The sequence below is a fragment of the Sinohyriopsis cumingii genome, chromosome 4 (genome assembly GCF_028554795.1).
Source record: "Sinohyriopsis cumingii isolate HCF-2022 chromosome 4, ASM2855479v2, whole genome shotgun sequence".
NCBI classification, from domain to species: domain Eukaryota; kingdom Metazoa; phylum Mollusca; class Bivalvia; order Unionida; family Unionidae; genus Sinohyriopsis; species Sinohyriopsis cumingii.
Genome location: NC_142964.1, coordinates 68,674,860 through 68,700,165, shown reverse-complemented (window position 1 = coordinate 68,700,165; position 25,306 = coordinate 68,674,860). Strand labels below are relative to the sequence as shown.

Here is a 25,306-nt window from a genome sequence, read left to right as displayed (position 1 = left end):
CAACTATCATTAACTACATTGATACTCGCAAATATCTTTTCAGAATAAAATTTGTCGTGCTAGCAGATACAGGTAATTTGATTATCCGTGACAAATATGATCCTGTACACAAAGGTGAAAAAACTCTCGTACTAAGTAAAGATTCCAAACCAGGTCTATTGACTGGCATTGACAAACCGTATTATGAGCGAGCGTATCCTGTAACGGCAGTTATTTATGGAATCTATGTGATAAATGAAAAACCAAGTGTTGATAAACTGGCACCGATGAAATTTTCAAAAATAAACTGTGTGGCTGAACGAGTAACAGAACATTTTACCGTTTCGACCCGTATAAACGGTCTAACGGATAAAAGACGTAAAATAATAAACACGTGAGGAGAAATGGTTAAAGATACTGGGGCATCAATCAAAGATGTGGCTGAGTTAGGAAAAAAAAACTAAAGTTCCCAATAACCGTAGCGACGATAACTGGAAAAATATTATATGAATCAAAATATAAATCAAAAGAACCTTCGATTAAAATTATTGATCATAACGCGCATGCATGGACCAACGCAGTAACAGTGTTTCCACGAAATCGAACTTTTAAATACTATCGCGGAGATATGTTTGATTCTATCAACGAAATAAATATAAACGATCCTGTGTCAGTATTGTTATTTCAGAGTTCTAACGACGAATCATGCATGGAAGAAAAAAGTAAATTTGATCAATGTGTACGACCTAATGGCGTTATTTATCGAAAAGATCTTCTCCACGAGAAAATGAAAAATCTTGCACTGCAATATACTGATGATACTGACGAACTATTGAGCAACTGTTTTACTATTCCGTCAGTTGCGGCTCATTTTGCTAGAAAGAAAAATTCGTGGAAACCGATTTGATTTTCTCAATGACATAATATCCAGGTGTGTCGAATATGGACACGGTGGATTATAGAATACTAAATACGATCACAGAGATGTTATTTCAGTTGATATGGTGGCGTGTTATCCCGGAAGTTTCTCGGGATGGGAGATTGTTCTGTATACTTTAAAAGATTCGGTCATCCGACGCACGAAATGACGCAAGTGTCGATAAATGGACCATTACCGGATTTTGATCTGACTGGATTCGCTTGTATCGAGTCATTCGAGTTTGCTATGGGTCTTCATCCAATTTGTTATGTTTGGTTTGGAAAACATTTTTCTGAAATAAATGTGGGTGCCAATAATACTGTTACGATATGTGCTTGATTGTGCGATGTTAATATCATTCATTGTAAATGAAGCAATTATATCATATCGGAAACAAACCGAAGTTTGGTTACCACAACAAACAGTATTCTGATGATGAAAACCCGGAGAAAACAGACTACGAGAATAAAATTACGAAAGATCTTGGCAGAAAAAAATAATTGGCAAGTTCACTCAAGGAGGATCATACGATCATAAACGACATTGTGCAAGATTGATCATGGACGATGCTGAGTAAGATTTTATAATCGCTGATACAACGAGTAGAAGAAACACGTTTATCAATAGAGAAATAGCTTTCGTGCCAAATGGAAATAAACTAGGTACAATTGTAAGCTACATGGACGGTGAGTCACGTCAATATACTCATTTAAGATCTTCAATGCTCGCATATGTTTCGATAAATCTATTATCGATGATAAATATTGTTTCTAAGGTTGCTGTCAGAGTTGCTATGGATTCGTTTTATATCAATAAAAAATATTCAGGATTGCTAGAACAACTATATATCGATACTTGTGCACAGTGGGGTACTTGGAGAATCAAAAAAGAAAACATACTCGATTGTTCCGAATCCGCTGATGTTACGATTAAAGATATTTATTGTAAAAAATATCAAACTTAAAGCTATCTTCTGCACCATCGCTGTACGATCCAACCAGAAATAAAACGGTTTATCTGAACGGACCGGGATATTTTCGTAAGACGACTCGAGCAATCAAATTATTTCAGAACTCAGATATAATTGTTTTAACGCCTACACACAGACTCGCGCGAGAGATGAAACAACGACGAGTGCAGTCGTGTACCTATCACAGCTTCTTCCAATGGAAAGGTGATGCATGGACTTCTTCGAGGATGGGATTGAAATATATTCCAAGGATTATCGTTTCGGATAAAATATGTACAATACCGTTAGAAACATTATAAACATTTGTTGATTGGCTATTAACAAAAAATACTGTTGTGATAATGTGTGGCGATCACGGTCAACCACCACCTTTTGCTGGACCATCTCCACATGATTGGCTGGAAGATTTTGTTGACCACTTCGAAGAAGTGGCTGATGATCTTAGAGCACTTGATCCAGAATTAAGTGAGTTAAAAAAAATTAATCAGACTACAGCCGAATAAAATTCAGTGTGAAGTAATGCGTGAGGTGACTTCAGAATCCTCTATGAAAGACTTTTTGCAAACGTGGAGACAAAAGGATCTGATAGTTGCAAGTAGAAAGATGATCAGAGACACACTTCAGCAGCGGTTGTTTCAGTTACAACGAGAGAATTTTCCAACGTTGCCAGTTCCGTTATGTTATCGACCAGCTGATACACGGCGGTAAAATATTGATGTTGATATACCAGGACAGATCGAGAAACAGAATTTAGTTTTAAATGATATTGTCACAGTTGATTTCAATGTTGTTGAAGATGCGCTAAAAACAAATAGATCCCCGTAGACGTTAGGATACGCGATGACGATTCATTCATCTCAAGGATTAACTATTACTGATACAGTTGTTTGGATCGTCGATGATCGTATCGAGTGGTCAAATTTGGTTTATCTCGCAGTGTCTCGAGTCAGAAGAATATCTCAACTACGAAGGATTAGCATGAACGAGTCAGTAATCAATGATGATGATATTAACAGCGATAATAATAAGAAAAAAATTAGCTGGTTATAAACAGTGTGATCAACAACAAAAAAACGCGACTTTGATCTTGACGTTGAATTTATTAATACGCTGAAACAGCAGCAGAATAATCACTGTGCGAGTTGTAATTGTATAATGTTATGGCGGTATCTGAAAAATGATTCAAGACAATTTAACGTAGATAGGAAAGATAATCGTCTTGGCCATACACGAGAAAACACGATGTTGACCTGTCTTGAATGTAATCGACGCAGGTGTGTCTTCGGGAATCACCTGCAATTGTTCACGTGTAAAACCACGTTGAGGAGTAGTTGAATCCAGTCTGTATATTGCGGGTCTGCTAGTAAATCTTACTATGTTAGATATTTTGTTTGTCGTAATACTCCAAATAGGATCAGTTGCTCTTTTTTACCACCTTCAAGTTCACCGGGTTCATACAAATATCTTACAGTGGTATTACCTAATACTGGCTGTGTTGAAAAATCACGTCGATGTACAGGTATATGTTTCTTTTTGTGACTGCACTAATGGGTGTCATGTTGGTTGTTCGAGTAATTTCGTTATTTAATGCAGCTATCACACTTGGTTATCTTGCAATCCATTCGCGAGATCTTTTATCTTGAATGAATTCCTTCGCGTATTGATATCCAAATAACCGCTCAGCAAGTGTTCGATTAAATCGTTCAACAATTGCCTGATCACGATTAATTGCAGTGTGTCCTCGTCTGGTTTTGACATTATGTTGCTTCATTAATGATAATACTGGACCAAGAAATTCTTTGTCAGGATCAGCCTGTAATAGTTGTGGCCATCGTAATGGTCCTTGTTGACAAATTCGTTCAAACGCATCGGTTACTTCAGATGATGTTTTAGTTGATAATTGTTCTGCCGCTTTATCTCTACTTGCAGCGTCAATGACAGTTAACGCGTATTTTTACGTTATTTGACGTCTACGTACTTTAATTGTATCATGAGGTAAAAACAGAATATCTGCTTGATGAACTTCATTAGGAACACTTACATCGAAATGTGCGTACTGAATTCGTTTCGATGATGGTAGGTAAATTTGCCATATTGCTTGTTTGGATAACCACGCTTTAGCAGTAGAATGTTGAACTGCTGCTGCATCAGCGAGTTTACTAATTTCTGCTTTCACCCTCCAGAATCCCCTTGGACTATAATAAATTGATTCCATTTATAATTAATTGTCAGCTCCTAATACGAGTTTACCTTTCATTGCAGATTTTACTAACCAATTAGCTAATGATTCTCTGATATTTTTATTTTTTATGGAATCGAGAGAAAGAATCAACTTCACATCTGCAATATGCCTTTGTTGTAGATCTTTATTTTTATAAGCCACATCATGAACGTGACATGCTTTATCAATATCATTTGTGGGATACTCATCTGGTTTTGGTTGATCCTGATTGTCAAGCCTGATATCAAGTCAAGTACCAGGACCACAATAATTATATCCTGGTAGATGTTTTTCTCCAGGGTATTTAGCCCATGGGGTTCCTGGGAACTTTGACATTAATGCAGCAATATCACCACCGTCTTTTTTAGGTAAAAACGAAAACTTTTTTCTGTTACATACTGCACATCTTCCACCATATGCTATTCTTTTTTCTTTTGTTTTTGTAACATTAGATATATTAGTTGGAGTTTTAGCTCTACAACGTAAACAATATGAATATTCATATTATTTATACATGGATATAATTGATTTATCAGCGACACGAAAACAAGAGCCAGTTAAACAATATCCTGCGTTGCCAAATTCGATCAGAATGATAATAATAGGTCCATCTGGATCGGGTAGGATGCAATTATTGCTTAATCTGATAATGAGATGGTTAAAGTGGGATAAGTTGTATTTGGTAGCACCATCAGTTGATGATCAGAGATGCTATGATATACTTAAAGATTTTAATGAAAACGCAAGATTATTGGACGAAGATAACGACGTTAACGAATTTATAACCGATATTGATGAAGAGCCGAATGTTGATGTTTTAGACGGATTTATTAATAATTTAGTTGTATACGATGATGTGATGCTGCACAAACAATCAAATCCTGTTAGAATTTTTTCACTTGGCAGACATAAAAACACTGATGTGATTTATGTTACTAAGCGATACATACAAATACCAAAAGTGATCAGAGATGACTGTAATATTTTAGTTATGTTTAATGGAGTCGATACGCATGTGTTGCGAAATATACATCAAAACTGGTGTAGCGGTGACGTGGATATAATTAAATTCAAAAATTCTTTTTCACAAGCAAAATCAACCCAGAACGGGTTTATAACAATACATTTACATGATCCTAGAACAAGATATCGTATTAGACTTGATAAATTTTTTCGATCAATTTATAGCAGCAGAGGGGGCGGGACCTCTGGTATATAAACACAAATTTCGATAAAAATTCTCGGTTAAGTGAGACGCTTTGGTTTAGTGACCTGATTTTTTTTATTTCGGAAGAAGCTTATATTTTAAGCAAATGATGTTTCAGACAAATGGTCTGATCGCCCCCTCTCCTGCTCTATCACATAATAACAAATATCATAAAACTGTATCATATTGCACATGATATATCAGTCTATAGCAGGATTATACATACCATAAAGCCACATAAAGTATAGAGCGTTTTGTTCCTGCTATCGAAATGTATATCAGTAGCAGTTTATGACAGGGGAGAAACCAAATAGATACGGATTAAGTGACAACACCGAGCATATTGTACGCAGATGAAAAGAAACATTGTGATATGAACTATGAGAGTCTCAGAACTCTCACATACAAATTAATGCGACTATGAAATGGGTCAAAAAATATAGTAATAATAAAAATAAAAAATAAAAGCACGTATACGGTACTAATGCACTGTCTTACACACCATGGCATTAACTCGAAAGATAAAACTAGATTCTTTCTTAAAGACATAAAAAAATTAATCATTCACCAAAGGCACAACTAACGAATTTTATATTCACTATACTGTGAATATGTTACACAAATATATGGTTCATTTAACTATATGCACTGACAATCCAAAATCCACAGTTCACAATTTAATTTCTTAGCTCGAAATTCACATCCTTTGAATTAATTCTTTAGACCCTTTCCGGTGACGCCGCTGTTTTGCTCTACTGTCAACTACTTTGCTTTGCTGCCGAATTTGTTATTTCCAATAATATTGTCCTGTTACCAGCTATGTTGCATCGCTTCTGACAAAGTTGCCCTGTACCCGACTATGAGACTATACTGCCATTCACGTTACCCTTTTGCTAGCTACGCTGACACACTGCCAGCTACACCACTGTATTCCTAGCTACGTTACTATATTGACAGCTATGCTGCAACACTGCCAGCTAAGCTACCACACTGCCTGCATATGGTTGTAGTAAACTATTTGTAAAGTGACTCTACTTGAGAAGATCTCGGGATCATTGTACCCGCAATTAGCATATGTATCCCATAAGTACTAAGAAAATATAAACATGCAAGACCCAAGAGTAAGGCACCCATGCATATCATGAAATATGCTTACGATCTACAGAGAAATACATCTATTGCTCATTTAACAGTAGTCCAGTTTAAAAAAAAAATTAAAAAAGTCAAATTCAAAACAATTAAAGAATCCCATAGAACTACTCTAGGTAACGCAATATGCGACAGCAAAATCAACGTTCTAATGCATCACCAAGTTATTTTCTGGCCTCATTCTATAAAAAGAGTTCACAACATCATTGATTAAAATCAATAATTGTAATGATGTTATTACAATTTGGTTGACTGGCTTTTAATGACGCTTAAAGCAGTTTATTTGACTGTATTGTGTAGAGAAAATGGAAGCTAAGAGCCCTCCCAAAGGGCACACCGAAGGAAGAAATCCGACTGGCTGGTCTGGATGGAAAGAATCTTACATTTGTGTTTAACAGCATGAATAAAATTGTTAAGAAAAAAAACTCAAACTCTCACCATATATGTGCATATTTCTCTCACACTTTGTGCACAAACACACTCACGAACACAGCATGCAAACGTGCTTCAAAAGTGTTTTTTGTAGACATGTTAATATTGAAAGTTACAGAATCTGAGTGAGTGCCATTGGCTTTATAAATCTATCCCAGTCTCTGGAATCATATTTAGGAAAGCAAAATTTTCTTTACAGGTGTCGTTGTAGATGATGACATCACAGATGTAAGCATCACAATTGTCTAGACCACAGGTAATCATATTTGTGAGGCGTTGAAATTTACTCGGCGACCCTTTCATCCCAAATGGCATTACTTTATATTCATAAAGTCCATCTAGGGTCACGAATGCCTAGATTTCCTTTGCTCTTTCCGTTAGTGGAATTTACCAAACCTCTTTCAGAAGGTCAAATTTGGTGACATACTTGGTATTACCGATCTTATCAATACAGTCATCGATTATTGGTAATGGAAATTAATCTGTTTTTGTCACACTATTCACCTTCCTATAATCAGAAATCTTACGGAAAGTTTTGTCTGGTTTTGGAACAAGTATGCATGGTGAACTCCAGTCCCTTTTACTAGGCGCTATAAAATCATTCTCCAGCAAATATTGAATTTCCTTTTTCAAAGATTCCTGTTTGAGATGGTTCATCCTGTATGGGTGTTGTTTGACAGGTTCGGAATTTATAATTTCAACGTCACGGTAAATTTTGTTTGTCCTTGTAGGAACATCTGTAAATAAGTACTCATATTCAAATAATAACTGTTCAAGTTCATTTCTTTCTTGCTCTTACAAATGTGAAAGTTTCTGGTCCAGATCTTTCATAACTTCTAAATTCTGAAGATTTGTCACTCCAATGTCAGTAGAATCTGATGATATTCCATCACTTAAATCTTCACTGAGTGGACAGGTACAACTAAATTAACTGCATGTTTCACCTGGCTCATTCTTTCAATATAATGGTACTCCTATAATTTATTTAAATCCCAGGACCACTAATATTATAATTTAACTCATTCATTTTCGTCTTAACTTTGTAACGGCCGTAATATCTAATCTGAAGAAAATTTTGAAGAATGAGCAAGAGAGACAGAACTCCATTATTACAAAACTCAAAAGTTCTCTCCATTTTAGTTCTGTCAAACCATAAATGCACTTCTGACTTGAATTGTTGAACGCCTAATTCATGCACAATAGGCTGGAAAGATCCAGACCTATAGTTTGACCATTGACCCAATTCGATAAAGTTAGAAAGGCCAAATTGAGTAAAACACCTTACCAATGCTTTTACTATTATTTTAGATTTTATATTCCTCAATGGAATTGCCTCTGGAAGCTTTGTTGACGCACACATAATGGTCAACAGGTATTGATTACCTGACTTGGTCTTAGGTAAGAGACCAACACAATCTACTATAATTCTACTGAATGGTTCCTCAAAGGCAAGAATAGGTTGTAGATGAGCCTTGGGAATTTTCTGATTTGGTTTTCCTACCATTTGACAGGTATGACAAGATCTACAGTATTTACCAACATCACTATTGATTTTTGGTCCATTAAGTGAGCTAAGATCTTGTGATAAGTTTTATTGATCCCTAAATGACCAGCCAGTGGAGCTTCATGGGCCAAACTAAGTATTTCCTGTCTGCAAGGTTTTGGAACTACAATGTGATAGTTCTCTGACCATTCGTCACCAGCAGATACCTCAGGAGGTCTCAATTTTCACATAAGAATTCAATTTGTAATGAAATAACAGACAGGAACTTCAGTAGCTTCAGTTTCACTAATGGCCCTTTCAAACAGGAGATCTCGTGATCTTTTTCCTGTTCGACGACAAGTGATTGTCGTTTATCACCCTGATTAGAATGAAGAGAATAAGTCATCAAAAGAGGATCACTGTGATCAATGTCTTCTGATTGATCAAAACAATGAGTAAAAGTGACCTCATCAAAAGCCTGACCAATACATGTGTCAGCTAAAGGAATACCGCCCTTTTCAACATCTTTTTCAATTGGATCGATTTTCTGATCCAAGCATGGCTTGTCTGTTACAAGTGGATTAATCACACCTTTGTCTCCAGCTTTGTCGTTGCCTAGTAATAAATGAATGACCTCAACGGATAAAACAGAGACCATTCCGAATGTCACGGGTCCTAAAACTAAGTGTGATGACAAATTTACACAAGGGAGAGGAACATCAACAAAGCCGCACTCTACTCCCTGAATAGGAACACTCTCATTAGTAAATACTTCTCAGAAAAAGGCAAAGTACCCGACCATAAAAGACTCCGAGAAGCTCCTGTGTCCCTGCAAGTTTTAATAGGGATAGTATTGGCCGAATCACCCAAGAGTGATATAGAACCCTTCGATATGAATGGTTCATAATTTTCCATAAATCAAATCAGACGGGGGTTTGTTAGACCCAACAAATGTATTGCTTTCAATACATGACCGTGACCTTGACCTCTTAGAAATAGGAGCATTTCGAATAGGTCTGTATTGATTCTGATGCTCATTTTTCAATTTGTAGCAATCAGAAATAACGTGTCGTTTTTCTTGTAGTAGGTACACGTAGGAAGAAACAAGGATCTTGAACCAAGCTTCTCCGAAGTTTGATTTTTAGAAGTTGTGCCAGTTTGAGTTTTAGAAGGGCTTCTATTAGGCTGAAATACTTTTCTGCCAAAAGACTGATGTATAGAAGTCTTATTTACAAAAGAAACAGTATGAGCTATACATAATTGTCAGCGACACGGGCAGCATTTTCGAACGTTTCGATCTTATGCTCGTCAAGATAGACTCTAATGTCATTATGAACACAGGTCTTAAGCTCTTCTACCAATATGAGTTGCTGAGACTCTCGTAATCTTTATTAACCTAGAGGCGCACCACCGATCAAATTGTCGTGGTTTTTTCCCGTGCAAATTCGACATAGGTCTGGTAACTTCTTTTTATACTTTCCGAATTTTTGCCGATAAGCATCAGGGACTAACTCGTAACCTCTTAGGATGCATTCTTTAACAACATCATAGTCACCACTTTGGTGAACTGATAGTGAATTATAAATATCACTAGCCTTACCAGTGAGTACACATTGTAATAACTGAGTCCAGTGCACCCTTGGCCATTTTCAAATTTTCAGCAACTTTTTGAACACGAATAAAATATTTGTCTACTTCTCTTTCTCTGAAAGGGAGCACTAACCTAATGTTCTTTACAAGATCAAAACTTAAATTTGAATTTGAACTATAAATGTGTTTTTCACTTGCCAGTTCCATTTCTTTCATTTTACATTGATATTCTTTTTATTCCTTCCCTCTCTCTCTCCTTATCTATTTGTTTTTCTACTAATTGTATTTGCAGCTGTTTTTTGTAATTCCATTTGTCTTTCTATCTCTCTTTCTTCTCTCTCTCTCCTCTTTCTCATATTGTAACTGCGTCTCTTTTTCTTGTAATAACATTTGTTCTTTTTCTTTCTCCAATTTCATTTGTTCTTTCTCTTTCTCCAATTTCGTTTGTTCTTTCTCTTTCTCCAATTTCATTTATTCATTCTCTTATCCAACTGTAACTGCATTTGCATTTGTTTTTCTGTTCCTTATTTCTGAAGTTCGATCTTCATCAACTCCATTTCCATATTGAATTTTATCCTTGATTTTTGTGTCAGAGTCTGATACAGACGTACTGACTGAAACCAAATCACTTTTATCCAAAACATTCTTTTCTACCAAGTACTGAACCGAACTATTTCTTATTTCCTGTTTCGTTAAAAAAGCCTTTACCTCTGAAAGATCGTATTTTCTGGTAAGTTGAATCAAATCATCTTTTTTAAAAAGATCTAATTGTTCCTGGGTAGGATTTGAAAGAAAGATTCCTCCTTTTGATGCCATTTTAGAAAACGTTCGTCGATCTCACAAAAGATTTCAAAAACATGGGGAAATCAAATTTAAAAAAATAGAAGTTTTCTGAAATATTTAAACCAAAATTCAAATATCACGGACGAACCCCCAATTTATATGCTACGTGTTTAGGCTCGAATAAACAGTAACACAGAAAGAGTGAAAACAACAAGGTTTTTAAAATTTAACATACAATTTTTGTCCTGCAAAAATTCTGTAAAAATGAAAAAAGGAGACGAACATTCGGTTTCAAGAATCAAATCCAAAAATGATCTAAGAATATTCCACGAATTATTTTGCAAAAGTCTTTGTAATAAAAGTTCTAATAATTTCAAGTTCGAATCCTGATGGAAAATCCAAAATGAATGACGATGACGTATACTGTAGTCGTACTTTTCCTTGTAGAAATACAAATAATGGCACTCTGGTGTTGTAAAACCAAATTAAATTTGTAAGCAATCTCTTTGCAAAATTTCTGTGTCAGCACTCCTCAAAATATTTCCAGAGAAAAAACTGATCTGAAGAAAATCATTGCTCAAAATCTAGCTACAACAAACTAACTTGACATTAGTGTAAAAAGCCCCAAAACTAAGAGAGATCTCTGTCTAAAACAAAGGTTATATTGTATTTTAAGACGCAGTTTCGAAATTCCCCCAAGTTGCGAAATCGGGGGGTTAGGTGGGTCACGTGATCGTGTTTATATCACGTACACAGAATATGGCCTTGATTAGACCAATGATTTTATTCCCAGAATAATTGTTTTTAAAAGTGTTTGCTTCTTAACCAACCTAGTCGCATCATGACCTTGACAACAACCAAACATTTTAAAGTAAAATAGAACTTTCCTCGCTAATTTTGAATCAATGTCAGCATACAGGCCAACACCTGGTATTTATTAAAAGAACGATTCAGGTCAACCAGTTTTCTGAAAAAATATCATCTCCATTGAATAAATGTACATTGCAATAACATGTAAGAGAAGAAAAAAAAAAGTTTTAAAACTGACAAACAAACAATTAAATAATAATAAAGATATATTAAATCAGAAATACGTAACAATATATATATATATATATATATATATATATATATATATATATATATATATATATATATATATATATATATATGTGTGTGTGTGTGTGTGTGTGTGTGTGTGTGTGTGTGTCCTCACAGATCTGAACGCGTATGTAAAATTCTCTTTGCAATTCCTATTATTTAGAAGGTGACATGGTACAAGTACCCAGATGACTTAATAAGCGTGAACAAAAATGTTCAACCCTCTTACAAAACGCGGATGAGTGTGGACAATCCATACAATGGTGAGTGGAACCTCAAGATAACACGTCTGACTCATAAAGACTCCGGGAACTACACCTGTAGGGTTGGTGAGGAAGTAATTTTGAATGGTAAACTCCTTGTGGAATGTAAGTATACCATCATAATGTGTGTGTGTGTGTGTGTGTGTGTGTGTGTGTGTGTGTGTGTGTGTTCCTGTGTATGTGTGAGAGAGATGTTGTATTATTCTCATAATAATGTGATCTTGAATACTTGATCACGTTGAGTTGTCAGCATCAGTAGATATGGATAAATTTCGAGGCACTAAGTGCTGAGGTCATGATTCATATTACTATGAGAATAATATTTTTTTATATCCTACAATATTCATTACATATATATATATATATATATATATATATATATATATATATATATATATATATATATATATATATATATATATATATATATATATATATATATATATATATATAAAGAATACAAATCATATGGCGAATAAAAGTCCTTTCAAGCCCACAGGATCCAGTAAGGGATCACGTGTGTCAGGGATTGGTTAAGATAAATGCAACGCACTGACAACGATCAGTGCATATCTAGCCTGAGTGATTTCGACTCTTAATGAGTCTTTTTCAAAGGCAAATACAAAACACGGACAAGACAAACAAATAAAACACAAAAGCCGTTGTGTTTGCAAAACTTTACATGGATGTTTCTACAGGAATTAAACCTTTAAAATTATTATGTTTCAACTAGTTTATTTCAACCTGTTACGGATGCTAAATAACATTTTTATTGACCTAGAAATCGATGAGCCATAACGACATTTGTTGCTTATTTATTTTTATTTATGTAAATATATGTAAGCGCAAATTATATCCCGGGATATTCATTTTTATAGTAGTAATTACAAGATATTAAGCAAATATAGAGATTTATTTAAACGAAAATGTGTCGGCTGCAAAAGATCATTTTATTTGTGCACAATAACATATATATATATATATATATATATATATATATATATATATATATATATATATATATATATATATATATATATATATACGTGTTAAGGCTCTCATTGACAGGAACAAGTAAACAGTGGAGACAACAAGCTTTGCAAAATTTAACAATAAAAGTATTTCCCTAGAAAAACACGGTGACAATGGAAAATAGCACTTACGGTTTTAACAATCAAAATTAATCCAAGAATAATCCAAGAATTAAACCTAGTAATAAAACGTTCTAATTAAATTGATTTCGATTCCCGAAGAAAAATCCAAAATTATAAAACGATGACGTATGATATAGCCAGTGTAGTACCGATGTGTCTTCATTTCTTTCTTTTTCCACGGAAACTAATATTCCGATGATGGAATTCCGAATAGAATTTCAATAAATGTCTTTGTCCTAGAATTATGTATGAACACTTCAATATTCTCCAGGGAAAAGAGTTTATCTCTTAGAAACAAATAATTTGAAGAAAAATTAAAATGTACTTCCAACTGGTAACAACTGAAAAACACATTGATATCTATGCGTTTAAAAACCTAACTCAGAATATATCTCCAAACATCGGTATTAAACCTAGCTACTGCGCAAAACAGATGCCCGTATGAGGGTCAGTTCACTTTCCAAAACAAGGTAGAAGCTTTACATCAAGCACCCGAGGGCATCCTCGATGTCACTCTTTAAGTCACAGATTAAGAATCAATAAGAAAAGGGAATTTAACTAAAGTTGTTGCTAATTCTGTATCAAGGTCAGGAATTAGGTCCGCATAAGGATACAAAGATCTATTGATAGAATCCAAAATAATTTGAAGAAAAATTAAAATGTAACCCCAACTGGTATCAACAGAAAAAACACGTTGATATCTAAGCGTTTAGAAGCCGAACTCAGATTATTTCTCAAAACATCGGTGTTAAATCTAGCTACTGCGCAAAACAGATTCACGTATGAGGGTCACGTGATCAATTTGCTTTACAAGGTCACACACTTAATAATAAATAAAAAAGGAAGTTGTTTACTACAGTTGTTATTAATTATGTATAAGGTCAGGAACTAGGTCAGCATAAATATACAACGTTACGAAAAAACAGTCAGGTCAAACTAAATTGCCAAAAATGTCAAATTCCAGAAAACAAAATTAAATTAGTAAAACATGTAATGGAAACAATAAAAATAATTTTAAAACTACCAAACAAATTAATCAAATATAAATTAAGTCAAATATAGATAACAATATATATATATATATATATATATATATATATATATATATATATATATATATATATATATATATATATATATATATACACACACACACACACACACACACATACTCTAACCTGTATGATAGTATTATTTTATTAAAATATTAATTCTCCCTACTATTATCAAGCTTTCTTTTATAGAATCCAGGATAGCACTTTCCGTTCTGTCTGGTGAATATTTATAATTCTCTATAATTAATTATATATACCTTGATTTGTTTTATAGGAATCTGGAATGACTATGTAAATAGATGAGAATCAAATACTAGGTCGTCATTCGAATGTGTCTGCTACGCACGAATGCATATAACACCGACTGAGTACCATAATTTTTAGATGATGTGTGCTTAGTCATGATTGAATATGGGCTCATGTGTGCAGGCAAAGCGATGGGTGCTGTTTATCCCAGGACTCGGGTTGGAATCTCCGTAGAGTTCTAATTAAAAATTCGCTAACCTGTATGATAGAACATAATTTGAGATATATATATATATATATATATATATATATATATATATATATATATATATATATATATATATATATATATATCAGAAATTTAGATACACCGTATGCATCACAAATACAACTATTTTCTTTCACAAAGTGATAAGCACACTAAACACATATACAATTTCACTCACCGAGATGTCTTTGTGTTAATTCTTTTCTTTTATCATGCAGCTTCACCAATTATACAGGAGACGCAGAATATGACGTTTGACGAGGGAGACACGGGCACTTTGTGGTGTAACGCAACTGGTTACCCGACTCCAACAGTACACTGGTACTGGAAACCGCCAAACCAAACTGATAGAATAGGGCAAGGTGGGTATTGCCTTGCTTAATACACCCATTGTACACTACAGTACTTCGTCAATACAAGTCAGTATTAAATAAAGAATTGTAGAAAAGTATACACACAGACCAAAAAATTAGTTCGTTATAATAACTTAATATTGAGTATTCTCGACGTGAGAAAGACACTGGCGCTGTCTTAAAGCGACACAAACTGTGTTTTTCGGCCAAAAGAAGAGAAATGAATTGTTTGAGTTGCATTAATTGGCTGCTCTAATTGGTTTTGGGGTACCATTTAGAATCTTTAAAATCGTAAAATATTTTAAAAACCTCTTATAATAAAAAGTCAGCTGTAAAGAGATTAAAGGGTATTCAGTTGGTTTCAAAATGTTAGTGACTGACCAAAATAATATGTGATTTTTTTTTCTTGATAAGTCTCGAATACACCGGATGATGAGAGATGCATGATCCTGCTTTGTACCACCACGAATCTCCGAAGTCAACCTCTTGAAATCGAGAGAGAGAGAGAGAGAGAGAGAGAGAGAGAGAGAGAGAGAGAGAGAGAGAGAGAGAGGTGGGACGGGGTAATATCTTGAAGAATCATTTGAAGCCCGAAAGGTTTGTGGAAGATGGGTCCCGCAGTTGTTGACGGCTGATCAAAAAAGACCTTTGAGGACATGGCTAAACAGGTACTAGCCAAATATAAAAAATGGGAATGTCACAGGTGATGTAAGATGGACTTATTTTTGTAACATGACTCAAGAGATAATAATCAAGTTCGGATTGGAGTAAATGAGCAGAGACCAAACAATGCTCGTCGTAGTGGTACCGTCAAGATAGTTTTGTACGCGTTATGTTTCGGTACAAAAGGTCTGGTCGTCCAAGTATCTGTGCCTGACTATTCATGTCACCGAACATTTGTATGTCTCCAGAGTACTGTCAAAGCTGAGTAACTGAACCAAGCCACACGTGCTCGCAGCAATACACTAGGTATCCATCAACTCCACGACTGACTTTCTGACATAGTACAGTATCTAAACCATGCCACATCCTCCATACAGTCCCGATTAAGTCGATTTTTGGTTGAGTTCCGTTCTCAAAGATTTGTTGAAGTCAGACGATTGGAAAGCTGCCATACGGTTTGGAGTACAGTTTTCCAGCATATGAACAGCAGACCAAATAGTGAATATAAACTGGCGTTTAATAGTTGGATAATCAGGCAGATGAAGTGCATTGAGGTGCATGGAGAGTAAATTACAGGGATAGATTGACATACTGTTACCTAATAAATACTACAGCACACTAATATTCAGAAGTTTTTAACAATACCTTTACTATTACACTCTTCACTACACGTTTCAAGAAGTATGTACGCTTGTGTTGTACACTGCATATCCGTATTCTGTATAAATGGGTACTTTATACGTTTGTTTTGTATACTGCATATCCGTATTTTGCATAAATGGGTATTAGGTACGTTACGCACTTACACTGCCCGTAAGGGGGCACGGGCCGAACAATACTTTTAATTTTATAAAAGTAAGTTTTCTTTGAACAAGAACAATGAGATGCCCGGGTGTTTCTTACCACAGGGCCAGTGATCGCTCTATACGGCCCTGTATGGAGCCCCACTTTACGAGACACGTACACGGATTTGTACGTGTTCTGTTTTGAAAACTTGGAGAAGCAGATTGATCAAACAGGATTATTTCTTCGGATTTTAGTCACTAAAATGTCTTACATGAGATATGTATCAACTGCATTCACTGACTATTTTCAAACAATATTGATAGATTTTCTAAGATACTGTGAGTTTGCACTTTTTGCGTATTAAATGGGGTCAGCTGTACTATGTGACTATTTCGACTCGGTTCGCCTTTGTATTTTGATGGGATGGAGCGCTCTAATGATATCATGGACTTCCGAGAGAGAGAGACAGACAGATGAAAGGTGAAGTTGTTTGCATTTGCGAAATGGAGAAATAATGGCGTACCTTTATGCTGCTTTCGTGTACTGTGGCCTAAATTTCTTTGGATATTGTACTTGTGGAAATTTTATATGATCTGAACACACTGCCAACCAAAATGACTGCTTCCATATTCTTGAAAATCAGCCTGAATTAGTCTAAGGTATTCTATCATTAGCAGTTACTGAAATAGATAAAACTAGTTTTGCCCGTCAGGGGTTCAGATTGAATTACCAAATATATACAATGTAAAAAAAGATTTATCTCCTTTTTTTTATAGTTTACCTCTGATGTTCCACTCTGTGTTATAGTCGCTAAATACGCGACTCTGCAATCTGACAATTTGCAATCCAATTTTGGATATTATCCCGATCATATCTGAGGTCACGTCTGTATGTTAAGAGCAACAAATTAGTTCCAAACGCGTTGCCCCATTACTGTGTTAATTTTCATGACTAAAGGAAGTCAATCTAATACATCGCTTGGAAGCAATTTTAAACTAAGCACGATTCTTTCAAAAAAGTGCATTAATATGTGCTTTTGCAAAGCGTAAACTTGACAATGTGCTTAGTTTTGAACATTGTAAACTCTTCAGTTTCTGTTGTAAGCAAATCTAACTTGTAGTTCGCAATCACATAATGCCTACATACAAGTGACCAAAATAAACCAGAACGTGTTTGTTGAAGTCCCGGAAGTGAAAATGACCGAGCGGAACAAGCAGTTTTTTTTAAATTTTATAGATGCACATACACTATGACCCATATTACACACATTAATAACAATAATAATACTAATAATAATGAGGACTTTGCATAGCGTCGAATCGTTAGAAGCTCTAAGCGCTTTACGACATTAGACAACACCTATAAGATAAAAAAACATATATCATGATATGATTACAAAAACAAACACCATGAAATTAGAAAACATAAAAAACATGCTGAAAATATTTAAGGTAGGAAACATTATTAGGTCTTTAAGTTTGTTCTTGCAGTCGAAATAACTGAGTTTTGAGAGCAATCTTGAATGGGATCACTGTGTCTTTGTGACTAAGTTCAGTGGGAAATTCATTTCACGTTGCTGGGCCCTGGTATGCAAAAGAACGCTGTCCATATGACTTTGTGTTCATAGTGGGAATAATGAGTATACGATTGTCAGAAGAGGAATGTAAGTATCTTACTGGTGTGTACACATGGGTGAGCTCGGATATGTATGTTGGACTTGAGTCCGTCAGTGAAACGTAGCACAGAGAACAAATTTTGAGTCTGATTCTGGATCGAATGGATAGCCAGTGTATGGTACAGAGCAGCGGGGAGGTGTGCTCTGGTCGTGGTACACTAAGTATGATCCTAACAGCTGTGTTTTGAACTTTTTGAATTTCTGTAGTAGATATTGAGATGAACCAGACAGAATTGAGTTACAATAGTCCAGTCTTGAAAGTACTAATGAACACACAAGTGTTTTAGTGGCATCAACTGGAAGATATTTGCGAATTGAGCTGATGCGTCTCAGCTCAAGATATGCAGCCTTGCATATGTTCATGACCTGTTGGTGCAATGTGAGAGTACTGTCCAGAGTAACACCTAGGTTTCGTACTGATTTTGTGAATTTAATGTTGGTGTTCCTGATATTTATTGTCTGAGGTAAAGGATGTGAATGATAAAGTCTTTGTATTGTGATCAGAATGGCCTCAGTTTTATCATTCATCTGCAGCTTGTTACATGTCATCAATGATTTCACATCAGAAATGCACCTCTCTACACCTTGGATGGTAGCATCAACTTCAGTTGGGTGCCTAGATTTGTATATTTGGGTGTCATCAGCGTACAATTGGTGAGACACTGGATGATGATCTATGACACTTGAGAGCGACTGAGAGTATCGAATGAAGAGAACATGTACAAAAACAGACCCTTGTGGAACACCGCAAAATAGATCAACTGGGCTGGAGTGTATTCCATTTGCAGACACAATTTATGTCCTGTTGACCAAGTAGGACTTGAACTACAGTAAGGCTGTATCATAAATGCCAAATACATGCTGGAGACGGTGAAGTAATATATCATGGTCTATTGTGTCAAATGCTGCAGACAAATCAAGGAATGTGAGGACTGTAATCTTTCCGCTATCCAGAGGAGAGGGAATGTTATTATCTACTTTCAGAAGAGTAGTTTCAGTACTGTGGCAAGGATGATATTCAGACTGTGCATTACTAAAAAGACTATTTGAATTCAAATGATATACAAGCTGGGATATAACAGCTTTTCTAAGATTTTTTATAAGAATGTGAGATTAGAAACTGGGCGGTAGTTCTTTAAATCGTTACGGTCGAGTGTTGGATTCTTCAGCAGAGGCTTTACAATGGCAGTTTTGAAAAAAGATGGGAATTCCCCTGATGAGAGAGAGGTATTAATAGCATCAGTTAGTGAAGGCAATACTGGATCTAAGCACTCAAGCAGCAGTGATGTTGGAATTGAATCAAGACTTTGGTACACTCTTCATCACGATTGTACGTACGAAATCCATAGAGACAGGTTCAAATGCTGCGAATGTTTGCCGCTCAAATTCTGTATCCCAACTGCATGGCGACGATGAGTCAATTGAAATTGTAGTATCAAGCTTATCTCTAATGGTTTGTACTTTGTCACGGAAGAAATTTGCAAACATGTCCGGAAGGTCAACTGGAGAGAAGGTAGATGGAAGTGGTGTAGATCTGTTATTTGTTCCTTGACATTAGCTTGTTAGTAATCTCGAAGAGCTCTTTGCAGCTGAAACTTTCCATGATCTTTGTAATGTAGTGGGCTGATTTCGCTGCATGGACTATATTTGTGACATTCTTCTAAGCGACTTCATTGATTTCCTTATGATTAGTGAGTCTGTTGGAAACCCAAAACCTCTCAGCTTTACGGCGGTCTCTTTTAGCAGTGCGAAGCTGGTCCCTAATACTGCTATATCACGGAGAACACTTTTGAATTGATACTCTGCACTTGGTAGCTGGAGCATGCTTGTCGAGCAATGAACGCAGGCAGTTATCGAGTTGTTCTGCTGTAGGAGGTAAGCAAGTTGTTAGTTAATCATAAGCCAAAATAAAGGGAATTAAAGGTTCCTTAAATAATGCGTAATATATACAAGGTCTCTTTTTTAAAAGGCGGTATCACAAGTGAAGCAAACCAGACAAATTAAACATCTATTGTGATGGAACGTTTGCAAAACATACCCATCACATAAATCGACATCCATAAGCCTATGGATATATATTTTATATTATTTTAGTAAGAAGTCAGAGGACAGTAGTGGAACTTTCTCGCAAATGAAGAACAACCAATGTTTTAGTTAAACAAGAATGTCTCGCATACAAAAAAGAAGAAAAGAATTTCACGGTCATTTTTATCACAACATCGATTCTTTATAAGAAGGTCATCATCCTTCTGTGTGACGTTCTGTTTAAATGTTAATCTGAAATCTATGACATACATACATTTGTATTTAGTTTTCTTCAAGTTTACTTGTTTTTCAGACAGTCGAGCGGAAGGAAACAGACTTGTGCTGCATAATATGAGCCGTTACTATGACAACATATATGTTTGCTTGGCCAAGAATAGCGTTGACGAAAAAAGTAGAGACATCCGAATCCGTGTCAAGTGTACTTACCCACCCTCCCTATCTCTCTCTCTCTCTCTCTCTCTCTCTCTCTCTCTCTCTCTCTCAGGACTACTTACTTTAAATCTTATTATTATTTAACCAAATTGATTTTATTCATTAGATAGCTGCAAAACTCGTAGTGGCACTTCTGTGGTTATCAAACGGATATTGTTACCAAATTGACATTTTTAAAATTAAAACTTGAAATGTTTTGTGTACGATGTTCAATATTAAGTATAACTGTAAGGATTTAAAACTAAAATGTTGATTTCGGTTCTTGTAGGAATACTAGACTTCTATTTCGCATATATAGACTGAGTTATGGTTTCAAGATGGTTGTCTTTGTGTGTGTGTGTGTGTGTGTGTGTTTGAAGGGAGAAAAAGGTTCAGTCTGTTACAACGGGAATCGAGAAAAGATTAGTTCTTTTAAAAAGAAAGGGATAGTAATCAAGTATCTCCTCGACATTTCATTCCAGCTGAGAACCAGTCATAATCCATGCACATGGCATATTAATACTGCCGTTGTTTGTTAAATTCAAACAAGAGCATCTGTTTTGCGTCTAAAGTAGTCGATACAATTCTATTTGTTTCTTATTTTAATAAGTTGGACCAGAAGTTGTAGTTCCTCAAAATACAATAATAGCCACAAAAAGACAGGAAGTGACGTTACACTGCGCGGTAGAGGCGTTTCCTATGGAAGGGAAGTTGGAATGGGCATTTCAAAATGACAGTTTACCGATCAGTTCTGGTTGGAAGTACGATCTGCGACCAGATGACGATTTTGTGAAAGATTACAATACTCTTTTCCTCTCGATGACGATCCGGAAAGATTCTCTGGAAGACAGTGACTATGGCAAATATGTCTGTAGAACTAGTAACTTCAGCAGTGGATACAGCGAGAACTTTGTGGTTATACAAAGTAAGTAGAACAATTGTTACCATACTCTGTAATAGAGAAAAAATGAATGTACTTAGTATCCTCCTTCTGGTAATAAGTTTTTCATTAAAGAAATCCATTTAATTTTCATTCGTCAGCAACATATTAGACTAACTATCTATGATGCGTCCTCTAAATAATTATGTTTGGTTTTGTTTGGTTTCTTTTCTTTTTTTTTTTTTTTTTTGTCTTGTAAATTAGTAGTGTTCTCTTTCTTCATCGTTTGGTTCTAGTGTGTCTTACATACTTCTTCAGCATTTTGATAGTTTTATAGTTTTTGTTGAAATTTGTCTGGATACATATTTTTATGTTTATGACTCCTTTGAATAGTTATTGTAAGAGAGTATCACCAATATAGTTTCGTCAAACCCTGATGCTTTTATTATGTAAATGAAGGCAGCTAAATATGCGAAAAAAATCCTGAAAATGTTTTAAAAAAGTGTCGCTAAATTTATATATATATATATATATATATATATATATATATATATATATATATATATATATATATATATATATATATATAAAAGCGGTATAAACAACAAGCAGAAACAGTGCAAAACCTCTTTTTAGAAGTTCTCTTGACAGAATAAGCTAAGAGGTCTATAGTAGGTCATTGGTCAGTGGACGAAACAATACTTAGTCGTCTAGTCATTTTTAAAAATTAGTTATGTCAGAGTTCCATACTCTTAAATAAATGTATACAGTATTAGATTTTGGGTTATGATGAAGATAATACTTTACCATTTTAAACAAAATACCGAAAAACGGTAATCATTTTCCAAGAAAAAAAGATTTAGCGTGAGAAGTTAAATACAATACAGAAAAAAAGGGCTCCGAATGGACTTTTGAACTTGATACCTCCGATTTATTTTCGATTCACTTTTTCTACTGAGTGAATCTAAGCATAAGGTACATTATGGATAACTCAATATATCAAAATAAGAGCCAATCATTAGATAAGGTACAGTATGGAAAACTCCATATATGTACTTAAAACTAAGTGTAATGTGTGCATAAAACAACCTACTGCATCGTTAATGTATCTTGAAACATGTTTTATTACCTGAATCTACGGAGGAGAAATTGCAGAGGTACGTAAAAGCGCTTTATGGATAATTTTGTTTTGAAGTCAAGGACAGCCCCCGCTTTAAACGAAAATTGAACAAAATGACTTTATATGAGCTGATATTAAGACATCAGTCTCACTTTTGTTTTGGAATACTTCGAAATATTTGAAACAATGTATAAAGAATATCTATGGATATAAGTAAATATGTCACGACTGAAGTTGAGAGGTATTTTCGCGAGCGGCAAAGCAACTAGTGACAATACAAACATTTTTCCGATTTATAAGTGAAATATTTCCTTGTATCTACTCAAAAAAGTAGATTTCCTTTTTATTATATATTTTTCATGCAAAATGTTTCTGTTTGCATGCATTTTTTTCTCTATTATAGTTCAATTGAAGAGATTTATCTTCGTTAACACATTTCCTGCGCGGATTGACACAGTACACCTTAGTGGATTTCGTGCTCGGATTGACACAGTAAACATTAGTGGGGTGCACATATAATACTGTAATCAAAAGAAATGGCACAGCTCTCAAATAGACATAAGAGAGTAGCATCATTAAACAACATCTTTTAATGATTGTGAGTTTACTTGTCACCATTTGGTTTCTAATTTTGTTTATGTCTGCATTCAAACCTGAATTTTCGTGTGTTGGCTAGCTTGCAGTTTATTTCAGTGTGTTGGCTAGCTTGCAGTTTATTTCGGTAACTGACACTGTAACCAAATTTCAATTGTCACTTAATTTCGTGTGCATTCAGCACTCATCAATACCTGATTTATCCGTCATTTTCAGGTATGATTAAAATGTGTGCCGTTAGTGTGCAACACGTATACGGTAATATATGGGTGATACAGACTATCAAATTGCAGATAGTCACGTAAGTTAACTTACTGACAATTTGAATGTGAAAAACTAATTATAAAATGTTAATACTTTAAGCCATTTCCATGCTGTTTGGGGTTCGTTTCTAGACATTCTTGATTGTGCCTTTTCATTGATTTTATAAATGTATAATAGAGTGTGATCAATACTGAAACACAACGATATGTTTATCCTCATGGGGAAAGAAGAAGTGAAACAGGACTAAAGACTGAAATACAGGTCTGAATAACATACCTAAGGGCAGATATCCTTCCTAAATAGAAAGTAGTCCCAAATTTGACCTTGCCGCTGTGGCAATAAAAGTGGTACTTTCTCCCACTGATATATTTCACTATGGGACAAGTGCCAGTTATTGGGTTGAACATCCAATCTCTCTTGGGTTGAACCGCGGTGGCTACGTGGTTAGCGTGTCTGACTCACGACCAAAAGTGTACAGCTTCGAATCCTACCTCAGACAGCCTGGGTCAAATACTGCTATGTGACTTTGGGCAATGTAATTATTTCGCCACTAAATAAACTACTTGTGTTAATGTGCTGAAACCTACCAAACCAAATCAGTCCATTGAGTGCCAATTATTGGCTTGAACATCAAGCCAGGGACATATAAAGTAAGCACAGCCTTAATCTTTTCTTTTTGTATTGACCTTGCCCTCATTTACTGTCTTTCAGAGCCAATAGAAGACACTGAGGATAAGGAGGACATCACAAATGTGTGAAAAGAATGTTTTATGCACAGACAGGTAATTTTATGTGCGCATGACAAGGACAATATTGGTGGTGTATTTACATGTGTTTTGTTGATGTCAACATCAAAATCTTCAAAGAAAAATGTTTCGCGTGACTCTTGAAAACTCGTATCACATATGTTTTATTTTGAATTGTTAGAACAACGCATTATGATATATGCTGATGCATTAAACCACTTAGTCAACTTCGTTCTTTCGTTTGCGTTGTATTCTATCCCCATTAAGATGCATTGTTATTTAACAGATAATTGCAATTAACGTTCATTGTTTCGGACGATTTTATAAAGAGTCAGATATATTAAATAAATCTTCACAATGATGATGTTTCTTTGTTAATCTTGCTCATTATCTCTTATACTTGTACTAAAGCTTATGTCATTTTAACGAACACTCATCCATGAAGCAGCAGCGGTCTTAGCAAACGCGGTACCCGATTTGGATCATTTTGGTAGGGCCCCCAGGATTTACGCGCGGGGCTGCCTGTGAACACGGCATTTGGAAACAAAAACTTTTAAACAAGTTTTATATGATATTGCCCTTACAATTTCCTCCCATCCCTTTGCAATTATTTTCTCTCTATAGATACACTTTTTTTTAAAATGACCAACGTATGGGGCCCAATTAGGCCTTATCGGTCCAATCGACCTAACCTGCCATTAAGGACATGTATCCATTTAAAGGACACATGCAGGCCGGCCCTAGGGCAAGGCGAACGAGGCAACCGCCTTGGTACCCGCGCTTTCGGGCAATGCATTTTTTTGTGTGCTTTGGCCCTGCGCTCATCGCTTGCTGCTTTGGGCCCTGCATGCTGCATTGGGCCCCGCACATTCTAGGACCGAGCCTGGACACATGCAATGAACAAAATCATGGATAGAGAGAAAGTTAAACTCTCTCAAAATTATAATT

At 35.3% G+C, this 25,306-nt stretch overlaps 1 protein-coding gene across 1 annotated transcript in view; it reads left to right on the top strand.

Moving 5' to 3' along the window:
* The window catches only part of LOC149801396 (lachesin-like), a 44,273-nt gene extending 19,684 nt beyond the window's left edge, over positions 1-24,589 (top strand). Inside the window, exons 4-8 of the mRNA XM_089955476.1 lie at positions 11,998-12,202; positions 15,039-15,182; positions 20,636-20,761; positions 21,365-21,679; positions 24,324-24,589. Of these exons, the coding sequence (XP_089811602.1) occupies positions 11,998-12,202; positions 15,039-15,182; positions 20,636-20,761; positions 21,365-21,679; positions 24,324-24,370 (837 nt within the window). The 3' untranslated portion in view covers positions 24,371-24,589. The remainder of the gene's footprint in view (positions 1-11,997; positions 12,203-15,038; positions 15,183-20,635; positions 20,762-21,364; positions 21,680-24,323) is intronic.
* The last annotated feature ends 717 nt before the right edge of the window (positions 24,590-25,306 follow it).